We start from the raw sequence: 12,176 nt of genomic DNA on the forward strand, positions 1-12,176 counted from the left end.
GATACGTTTGTGCGATGCGTATCGGGAAACAAAATTACACGGCATCACGCACTAATCTGGATTTAATCCGGATCTCATGTAGTCGCTATCGAAATACACCACACACCTAGTGAGATTTGGTAGTCAAGTTATAGACTTTGACCGATTCGAAAGCAACACATAGTCTACTCGAGTTACTGTTTTGTGTACATGTAAGTAGAGACAGGAGACACAGGCTCGGGACATAGACAACCAAAATGGCCGATTCAAGGTTATTAAACCCCGAAGGAACTGTTAATAACGCCGATCTTATTCAGTGCGCCATTTGCCATGCCGCTATTGACAAACCTAAGGCACTACCATGTCTTCATACCTTTTGCTTGAAATGTCTTACAAGTTGGGCTCAAAGCTCGGCAAAGAAACACCCGGATAAGTATAAGGACGCAGTATCGTGCCCCACTTGTCGCGAGGACTTTCCGTTACCAAAAGGTGGAGTGAAAGAACTCCGGACTAACTTTTTCGTCAGCAAATTAAAAGAGCGTAATGAGATTATGAGAAAACTGTACGAGAAAGATGTTAAGATTCCATGTACCTCGTGCATTAATTCCGACAATCAGGCTGTTGGTCGTTGTGTAGAGTGCAACGATTTCTTGTGTAAGAAATGTGTGGATAGCCACAAGTCGTTGCGCGTACTGATTCATCACCACGTGCTTACACTGGAAGAGCTGCGCACGGGACAGTTGAATATGCACAATCTGCCAGAACAAGAGATGTGCCCTAAGCACTCGGGTGAAGTTTTGCGGTTTTACTGCGAGACATGCGAGGAGCCAATGTGCCGAGATTGTACCGTCGTCGATCACCCGCGTCCCGATCATAAACAGATAGACCTGAAGAGTGCAGCTCAAGAGAGGAATGACAAACTCCAAGAGTTATTCAAGCAAGTTGAACTCATTCCCAGAGCTATCGATACCGCCACTACACAAGATGAGAAAACCGCTAAAGAACTGGGAGACAACGTGAAAAAAGCTATCAGTCTCTACAAGAAGACAGCTAAGAAAGCAGAATCAGAAATCATACTGAAAATGAAACAAGCTGAAATGGAATTCACACAGAAAATAAAGGAGTTGGAGGCAAAACGAAGAAAGGAGATAGAAGCACACAGAGATAATCTACAATTTCAGAAATTGCGTCTTTGTACATCATTGGAGATGACACAAGAGCTTACACAGAATGGTTCTGAGCATGATATAGCCACAATGTATCCATCACTTTCCAATACCATGCAACAGATGTCCAAGTTGAATCCAAAAGCTGTCAGGAAGTCTATGAATAAAGTTGAATTCATACCCAGCAAGAATCTTTACAACGGCATGAGTTCTCTCGGTTCACTGAAAACTTACGAAAAATGGGTTCGAGGAAAGACAACTGCATCGGGACAGTTCAGTTCTGGAAGATCCATCATTCTGGACGCAAATAATGAAATTGCGGTGGCTACATGCAGCAGTACCTATTACGTTCGAGTTTTTGATGAAAATGGTACAAACAGGCGGCAAATCCAAACTAATGGTGTAGGGGGCAGGGACCTAAAAACTTCGTACCCATGGGGCCTGGCAATCGCGCAAAATGGCGATTATTTCATTACGGATATGAATCCCTACGTTAAAGTGTTCAATGCGCAAGGAAATTTCAAGCAAAGGTTCAGTGCTCAGAATCCTAACGGCGTCACTTCACAAAGTGATAATTCCCGGTTGTACGGTCTAGCCATTGACATCAAGGATCGCGTGTATGTCGGAAGCGTAAATCCGTACAAGTACATTAGTATCCATAGTCAAGACACTGTTCCCGTATCTGGCTTCCGCGTTAAACTGTCACCATACTTTATTGCCATCACCGCAGATGACCATGTTATTGTCAGCGATTATAACAGCTACGCAGTTCACGTGTACGACACCAAAGGTACTCAACTCACCACCTTCGCCACTCCACCAGGAGATAACTTCTACCCTACAGGATTATGTGTGGTCAAGGATGAAGTCTTCGTTGCCAGCTACTCAGGACCTCCAGCAGTCTACCGTTACTCTCTAACAGGTAACTGTATTGAAATTGTTACTAAGGAAGTCACATCTCCCTACGGAATAGCACTCAAAGACGACGGAGAACAGCTTCTTGTCTGCGATGACAATTCCATCAAGGTATTTCACCTAAAATAGGACATTCCTTTACATTAGCTATAATCGAGAGACCACAATTATACTCGATATTTTTCTTATTTGATTAAGAACATTAACCAACTACCCTGCTTCGTTATAGCCACCACCGCAGATGATCATTAATTTTTTATAATTTCACCGATCATAGTAAAATTACTGTCAACAAGCCGTCCACGTGTTGCTGATCAAACAGGAGTTAATTTATTCCCTACGCGATTTTGTATTGTCCAAGATGAAGTCTTCGTCGCCAGTAGGTTCAGCAGTTCCATCAGTATACCGTTACTCTCTCACGGGTGACTTTATTTCAATCCTGACTAAGGAAGTCACATCTCCCTGTGGAATATCAATTAAAGACGAAGGAGAATAGCTTCTTGTCTGCGACAACAATGCCATCAAAGTATTCCATTCGTGATTTAGGAAACGTCGTGCTTCAAGGCTTCACCAGACACACATTTCGGCTAGTGGCTTTGACTCAAGATCGGTTTCACCAGACATAGTTTTGGCTCTCGGCTAGCCGGGTCGCCGGTCGCCTATTGGCTTTGACTTGCAAATTCCGAGATCGGCTTCACCAGATATAGCTTTGACTCTCGGCTAGCGGCTTTCACTTGCGGGTTCCAAGATCTTTGCAAACCATATTGCATTGGCGCAGTATATATATTATGCATGGGTGGTGAAAATTATGCATTTTCAAGGACCGGTTACACATTTATTAAAGTAAGAAATAACGATTAAACGAAAACTCAATAAAATTCCAGATGAAATCCATGCCCCCTATATGGAAGACATGACCTCAATCTATCATAACGGGAGTGTGAATTAAAATGGGGTTACTTAAATGCGTGGCTCTATTTGAAATCTACACCCACTGTGTAGGAGATTAAGGTCATGTCTTCCATAAGGTGTATGTTTTTTCATGTTCTATTTTCTTATCTTATGTTGGCGCATACCATTAAAACGTGTTTCCAAACTTTGAGTTGTATTGCTACACCGGTTTTGTTATCGGAAATAAACACGTGTATAACAATACTCCATAGGATAGTTCATACACTTCCGGTGAGGTTATCACAATAAGCCAAATCGGCATTAAAATTCACAATGCATTTTGGTACAGTTTTTGTAGTCTTGGGCCACTTTGCACTCTTAATTATCGGGAAAATTGGGGTTTTTTTGTGGGTACAAAATATTGTATAAAATGTATTATTTGATTAAAATGGTTATTTGATTAATTAATTATCTAAATTGATATATCGTACTGCGCACAATTAAAAATCTATAGTGGTTGATGCAGAATGTTGTTCTCCGTATTATGATGCCTCATTCGGCACGATGTAACTTTATTTCCCCAACTTATATTAATTTGAATGAAAAAGAGAGCATCGCAAATTGACAGAATTTACATAGACTTTTCCCTTGAAACACGCAGATCATGAACAAAGCGCGCCAATCTATCACGCTATAATGAGCCCGTTACAAAAGTAGGCTTGAACATGACGGAGGAGGAAATATCCAAATTTGTGACTTTTGAAACTCTACCTTGGGGAATAAAGTCGAATCGTGTCGAATGATATGCACAGAACAATATTATCCATTCTCTTGATTACTTTACTTTGTAATTTAGTTTTAGTTCCTTTCAGAAACCACTTTTGAGTGAAATTTAAAGATACCTTATGTGCCTATATAGTATATAAAGTGTATTAAAAAAAAAAACGTCTTGATTTTAATGTGGTATCCTCATTTTGTATATTTAATGAACACACATTCCATTCTTTTAACTTACGATCAAAATATATGCACAATCTTTAGTTATATAATTCAAAATTTGTGCGCCCTCCGCGCGTCTTCATTAAACTTACAATCAGAATTATAATGTGCTCCGCGCACTTTCTTTGCATTAAAGTTTTGCGCGCTTTTCCTCAGCAAATATTACAATATGGCTTTAATTATCAGATGGATTTGCAATAGTGAAATCATAGAAACTGCGTTTAGTTTGTATCTTACCTTGTGATGACGATCCTTTTAAAACACTCCAAATAATCAACAAGCGAAAACAAAACAAGTCCATTGTAGTTGATTGGTTTATAGGATTTTTAACCTGGCTTGAGTATTTTTTAGCCCATCAGGGCCCAAGCTTGTCTTCGCACGGAGCGACCGTTTAAACAAACACACTCTGAGAAAATCGACGGAAAGTATCGCGATAGTTCTGCAATTATTGCAATGGTTCGAGCCGTTGTACGTTTGCAAATCCAATGCAAAATCTATAGTCTAAAATGATAATATTTAATAAATAATACAAAAAAACTACAAATTCAAAGAGTAGGTAGGCATGGTAGGTGTAAGTCCAGTATCAGTGGTTGTAACACATATCCAAGATTATGAAGTATTCGAACATTTTCAAAAGAGGAAGTCCTGTTCGTTCTTCTAAAAAGTCCATTGCTTTGTAAGAAAGACAGTCCGAACGGGCATTCAGTGAGCAAACGGATACATCTCAAATATCAAATCCAACAAGTCCAATATCTACATGCATATAATCAACTTGATTGCTTGACCGATGTCACAGCAACTCATTTCCTATAAGACTTTGTAACCAAACTATACCTCTTTCTTTACTCTTATTCGCTATTGATTTGGTAATTTAATTTTGATACTGCGCACGTAATGTTACTTGGCATTTCTTTTTGGTTTTCATTAGACTGTCTCGCAGCCTGACTTTTTTCTTTTTCCTCTAAATCCAAATTCGCCGCAATTACGACGCGGCGTCCACTACGAATGAGAAAAAAGAAAAAATATTGATGGTGGAGCTATAACCATTCATCCAGCGACCGCTGCCTTCCGAGTGACTCTTTTCATTTCTGTACTTTTCACTCGGGTATCGGGGTTCTTAGAAGGCAGTGGTCGCTGAATGAATAGTTACAGCTCCATCATCATTTTATTTCTTTTTAGTCATTCGGAGGGGACGCGTCCTAAGACTGTTGCGAATTTAAAAAATACAAAGTCAGGCTGCGAGGCAGTCTAGGTTTCCATCAAAGAGATCCGTAATACACATTCACTTCAGTCCGAGAGCAGCCGCGATCTTGAAAAAATATAAAACGTAGGAGTTACTACAATATCTGCTTGAAGATGAGCGCTGGTCTCGCTATGTTTTTTTATCAAATTCTTGCTATTAAGGGCTGGGGTGTGAACATTTGGACAGTATTTATTTTGGGACATCAGAGCACATCAGACATATCGAATTGCATTCTGAATACGAAGAATGTCATTCTGATATCAAATAATTTTGATTTTTGAAATTCGCAATTTAATACACATTTTATGGCAAATCATTAAAATTTATATTTTTGATATTTAACAGTACTTGAAGTAAACTTTATAAATCTGATGATTTATACTTAAAGTGTATGTAGGTGGGATGAAAAGCCGACGATCAATTGAAAATTTTGACCTTTCGTATTGAAGATATGGATTTTTTTTCCCAAAACACCACAAAAAAAAAAAGGTCTTTTGGGAAAAAAATCCATATCTTCAATATGAAAGGTCAAAATTTTCAATTGACCGTCGGCTTTTCCTCCTGCTACATACACTTTAAGAATATATCATTAGATTTATATAATTTACTTCGAGGACTGTTATATATCAAAAATGTGAAAAATATCAAATTTTAATAATTTGTCATAAAATTTGTATTCTATTGTGATTTTCAAAAATGAAAATTATTTGATATCAGAAAGACATGCTTCGTATTCAGAATGCAATTCGATAGGTCTGAGGTGCTCTCATGTCCCACAAAAATACTGTCGACACGCAATAAACGCTCATTTTAGATCCCTTAATGATGTTTTTTCATATCACGTTAGGCCCACCTGTCTTACGTTGTTATTACCCTAGCGATTGATCCAATTTGAGCAAATGGGCATGCGATAAAAAGGGTTAACACTTTTAGCTCTGTTTGGTGATAACTAAATATATTTCAATGCGTTGACAACAATGATAATCCATTTCTGAGGGTCGGAGTTTACATTTGCCACAGCCGGACAATTGTGTTTACCATCTTTACTATGCGATTGAACCTCGCTGGTATTGATCAAAATTTATAGGACTTTGTTGATGAAGAATAGAAAATATCAGAGGTGTGTGCGGCCTTTGAATAATTATAAACAGCTTTCTTTCTCATTTTCGTCAGACATTTCGTGTAATTGAAGCACGCTTTCAATTTCAAATTATATTATATTGCTCACATTCGCGGAATATATGACTTGTCTTCGACACGACAACATGCATGTTATTAATGTTCTCAGACACATAACGCACAATGCTATTGTTTGCATTGGTTGATATGAAAATCTAATGAGCGTTTTGAGCGTTTCGACAGTATTTTTTGTGGGACATGAGAGCACATCAGACACATCGAATTGCATTCTGAATTTTTTTTGAAATTCACGATATAATACAAATTTTATGACAAATTATAAAAAATTGATATTTTTCACATTTTTGATATTATAACAGTCCTCGAAGTAAATTTTATAAATCTAATGACATATTCTTAAAGTGTATGTAGCTGGGAGGAAAAGGCGACGATCAATTGAAAATTTTGACCTTTCATATTGAAGATATGGATTTTTTTCCAAAAAGACCTAATTTTTTTTTTGGTGTTTTGGGAAAAAAAATCCATATCTTCCATACGAAAGGTCAAAATTTTCAATTGATCGTCGGCTTAAAGTTTACTTTGAGTACTGTTAAATATCAAAATATCAATTTTAATCATTTGCCATAAAATGTGTATTACATTGCGAATTTCAAAAATCAAAATTATTTGATATCAGAAGGACATTCTTCGTATTCAGAATGCAATTCGATATGTCTGATGTGCTCTAATATCCCACAATAAATACTGTCCAAACGTTCATACCCCACCCCTTAATACACATGAATTAAATTCCCCATTACAGAAATATGAAATTAGTCCACATGAATAAACAAATTACATTCCCAGTATTATATAGAAATATGAAAGTCACCTCTTTTTTTCCATTTATTCCAAATCTTCAGACAATATTAGACAAGCTTTATTTAATTAAACATTGCGACCTGTTTTATACTGAATTACTGTCTCAATCACACCCCCCACTATTTACGAAACTTAGCGTACGCAGTGTATGCATGCACTGTTCTTTTTATAGAGAGAAATTGGAATGAGGAGAGTAACGCACAGTTCTATATCACAAAGTTATGTTATTTATTTTTCAAAGCTTTTCGGCATCAAGGCTGAAACATAAAAAAAGAACTAATGAAATGCTACATAATACGTTACAAGCAAAATGCCAATATATTAGCTAAATACGCCTATAATACAAGAATACATAATGATGTCCAGCAAATTACTGACAAGAACCCAAATAAGCTGGGATACAAACATTTGAATACAACTAAACTCACCCCTAAACGTGCGGAGAATACACGATAAGACAAGATGATGATGTTAATAGGTGGATGTTGGTATGCTTAGTGCGGAAAAAAGGTGATTGAACCCGGGGATCGATTACACAAGTTATTTTTCCAAAGAGAGAATTCCAAAATTTCATAGCAGTCGGACGTGTAATTTCAATGGCAATTATTGTGCTCAACAGCTGACTTGTGATAGCTCCAAATTCGGAGGGGCACCGTCTATGGCAAGCCAAGGAGTCCAAAAGCGTGGAACTGCTACGCGTAGCTTCTTTCTCGTTACGAGCAGCTTATTAACCAATCAGATTCGCGGTTTTAAACACGTGGAGCTGATGTAAACATCCTCTCTCACAAATATTACGTTGTTAATTTTTGTAAATGAAAATATCTGTAGTATATCAGCAAAAAAGTGGTATAGGTGCTATTAAAGTAATATCTGAACAGAATGATGATTGTTCTATATTTAGGGGCAATCATTTTCTTCGGAAGGGGGTCCCAAATATAGGGGGTCATACTTTTTTGGAAAGATAAATAAGGGGGAGGTGGTCATAAATTGATAATGACAAAATATAGGGAGTCACAAGATCACTACAGATAGTGTGTTTATTGTATTCAAAAGACTGATTTCAATACAATTTTAGCCTGTTAGGGGTAAGGTGTATCGGTGGTGGGAGCCGGGGGTCATAACATTTTGATGCCGAAATAGTGAGGGCCGCAATTTTATTGACGCCGACTTTTTGTAAATTTAGGACCCCCTACCCCCCGTTCCGAAGAAAATGATGACCCATTACTCTCTCCATATTTACACAGTGGCATGTGATAATGATATCGCTTTCCCTGCAATATCTTTACACAGCGCTTTACATCAGAAGTAGTTGTTGTTTGACCTTCATATCCCCTGCACGGCTAATACAGCCCGAGTATTGCTATTAAACACGGTGTAAACTTGGAAACACTAAATAAATATGCTTTGTGTCATTTTAGCCAGGCATTAGCAACATGTTCTCTTGACACGTGCTGTGATTTGGCCTCCTTACCCGCTCGTTATCTATGCTAATTCCGTAAATTAATTACACGATATAATAATTGTGAAAGAGGATACCAGATTCAGATTCAGATTCTTTATTGACATTCACCTCACAAAAGGTATAATCAAAAAACAAACAAAAAACTAGAAACACTATATACATAAATACAAACATGAAACACCTTAAAATAACTTATACAAAATAATAGTTTAATAATAATACCTAGCACTATACCACGCGCAGCTAACGACCTAACCACGTGATTAAATTGACTATTTTGATTGGTCAAACAGCTGCACGTAGCTTTAAATAAGCTGCGCGTAGCCATCTCCACGTAATGAGCCGCTTAGCTTGCCATAACCGTCTGTAAACCGTCGGGTGATCGGTTTGATCAATTTTCGCCATAGAAGCTGTAAATAAACTTCAATTCTTTCCCTCTATGGTCATCTAAATATTTTTAAAATTCGATTTTGGGAAGATTGTTGTCGACCCCTCCCAAATATGGAGTTCTGGCTGCCCGATAGGGAGCTAAAAATGAAAAACTTATTTCCAAACAGTGATAAGTCTAAAACCACATGTTTCTCATTTACTTGTGTGATACAATCACAATTACTCTGACAAGTTTGACATGAGTTGTACCATCAACAAGCCTGGTTAACAATATGCAGACTAATGTTCTCATTTGGGAAACATAGGCCACGCACAGTATTGTTACTGTGCGTTTGCTTTGTAATGGTGCATCCAACTGAAATCATGATACCTATTTCACCACAGCCCATTGCAATATAGCACAGGTAAATCAGGTGAATTCTGTAGACATGACTGCATAATGGTGAATTTCGTTGACTCAATGATGAAAGGGCAAACCGAGCACTTTTTTGCGATGCCTTTGGTACTACCGGGGTTTTCATTGTTGCTTAAGGGGCGTAATCAGGCTGTGATTGTGATGTCCGAAGGTTGCGAGCAACGCACTGAAGGGTCTATTGTTCTATTGTGTCCGATTTGAGTGCTGACATATTGGAAAATGTTGCCAATCAATATTCATGAGAGTGTACATTCAACGTCCAGTTATTGAAATTGGGTGACTTGTGTTTGACAGGTGTGAAATACATCTGACTGGGTGTTTTAATTACATAACACATAAAGGTTTTGGCATCATTGAATGGCTGCCTAGTGCTGTTATATGCTTAGTTTCTATAATAATAATTATTATTTTCTTTATTCATCCCTTTCTTTTCCTTTCTCTGCACTTATTCTTTCTTATGCCTACACTTTAGCAGTGGCGTAGATTTTTTTGACATGGGGGTGGGATTTGTTTTGTAGGCCTACCCGGTCCAGTACCTGTACCTTATGGTACAAATGCGCGCGATATATGGAATAAATTGGCATTTTTGTGGCTAACATGGCCAAATATGAGGTTGATTTCGACAGAAACCCATACGCAGGCGTCAACATGGGGGTTGATTGTATGGACCACACCCCTCGCAAAATATTGGGGGATTTACCCCCCGGATCTATACGCCTATGCACTTTAGGGACCTGTCACTCCATCGCTCTCCATCTCCCTATCTCACCTCAACTCCCCCCCTTCCTTTCTTTTTCTTTTTGTCTTCCTCCCCTCCCTACAATCTCGATCACCCATCCTCTACTCCTCTTTTCATCCCTCGACCTTCCTTCACTACCTCAAGTGCCCCTACTGGCTTTTAAAATGGATATTCGAATTTGAATTTATTGAACAGGCCTATAACCATGATAACAACATATAGGCCTACTGCGAATGTGCCCAGCAAACACAAAAACGTTTTTAAAACGTTTTAAATAAGTTATATTTTGGGTTTTGGTTTAGGTAAAAACGTTTTAATAACATTAAAATGTCGGGTTATATAAAGGTCATCAAATCGTTTTAAAACGTTTTGTATGAAAACACAGTACAACAATATTTTTAAAATGTTTTCGAAATGTCATTGTAAACTATTTTTGCAAACATTTTTATCCAAAAATTTTGTCAACACTTAAATAACATTATGTTAAAATATTTGCACCCAACAAACACAGATATGTTTTTAAAATGTTTTTTACAAAACGTTTTAATAACATTTAAATGTCGGGTTATATAAAGGTCGTGAAAACATTTTAAAAACCTTATTGTAAATATTTTGGGCAAACATTTTTTGCAAAATATTTTTTCAACCCCAAAATAACATTCTGTTTAGAATGATTTGTACCAAGTTTTCAAAAATGTTTTTGGAATGTGATTAAAACGTTTTATACCCTTTATATAACCCGACAGTTAAATGTTTTCTGTAAAACATTTGTGTTTGCTGTGCAGTAGATTACCAACAAATGTTATTTAATGTTATGAATACGTTTTATACCATTAATGTACCCTTTATATAACCCGGCATTTAAACGTTTTCCGACAACCTTTTATAACCTTTTGCGAATGATGTCGAAAACGTTTTGTGTTTGCTGGGCCCAGCAAACACAAAAACGTTTTAAAAACGTTTTAAATAAGTTATATTTTGGCTTTTGGTTTAGGTAAAAACGTTTTAATAACATTAAAATGTCGGGTTATATCAAGGTCATGAAAACGTTTTAAAACGTTTTGTATGAAAACACACTGCAACAATATTTTTAAATGTTTTCAAATGTATTAAGCAACTCATTTCCTATAACACTTTGTAACCAAGCTATACCTCTTTCTTTACTCTTATTCGCTATTGATTTGGTAATTTAATTTTGATACTGCGCACGTAATGTAACTTGGCATTTCTTTTTGGTTTTCATTAGACTGTCTCGCAGCCTGACTTTTTTCTTTTTTCCTCTCAAACTAAATTCGCCGCAGTCTTGCGACGCGGCGCCCCTTCCGAATGAGGAAAAAGTATAACCATTATCCAGTGATATTTGCACTTACACTTTTCAATCGGGTTGCGCGGTACTCGGAAGACAGATGAACAGTTATAGCTCCATCATCATTATATTCTTTTTCCTCATTCGGAGGGAACGCCGTGTCGCTAGACTGTTGCGAATTTAGATTAAAAGAACCAAATTCAGGCTGCAAAGAGATGCGTAGTACCCATTCACTTCAGTCTGAAGCAGCCGAGATCGTAAAAAATATGCAATGTAGGAGTTACTGCAATATTTTCTTGACAATTTTATCTAATTATTCTGTAGGCTACATCTTACTCTTAATGATATTTTTCATATCATGTAAAGCTCATCTGCCTTACGTTGTTATTATCCTAGCAACTTGTCCAATTTGACCAGTCGGGCAAGTGACTAAAAAGGGTTAACGCCTTTAGCTCTGCTTTTAAGACACCTGTTTGGTGATAACTAAATATATTTCAATGCGTTATCAACAATCACAATCCATTTCTACTGGTCGGAGTTTACATTTGCCACAGCCGGACAATTGTGTTTACCATCTTTACTATGCGATTGAACCTCGCTGGTATTGATCAAATTTTATAGGACTTTGTTGATGAAGAATAGAAAATATCAGAGGTGTGTGCGGCCTTTG

At 37.3% G+C, this 12,176-nt stretch overlaps 1 protein-coding gene across 1 annotated transcript; it reads left to right on the forward strand.

Moving 5' to 3' along the window:
• Positions 1 to 236: 236 nt before the first annotated feature.
• Positions 237 to 2,189, forward strand: LOC140168747 (E3 ubiquitin-protein ligase TRIM45-like). The gene has a single exon (XM_072192156.1). The coding sequence runs from the start codon at positions 237 to 239 to the stop codon at positions 2,187 to 2,189; it is 1,953 nt and encodes a 650-aa protein (XP_072048257.1).
• The last annotated feature ends 9,987 nt before the right edge of the window (positions 2,190 to 12,176 follow it).

The sequence above is a fragment of the Amphiura filiformis genome, chromosome 13 (genome assembly GCF_039555335.1).
Source record: "Amphiura filiformis chromosome 13, Afil_fr2py, whole genome shotgun sequence".
Classification (NCBI taxonomy): Eukaryota; Metazoa; Echinodermata; class Ophiuroidea; order Amphilepidida; family Amphiuridae; genus Amphiura; species Amphiura filiformis.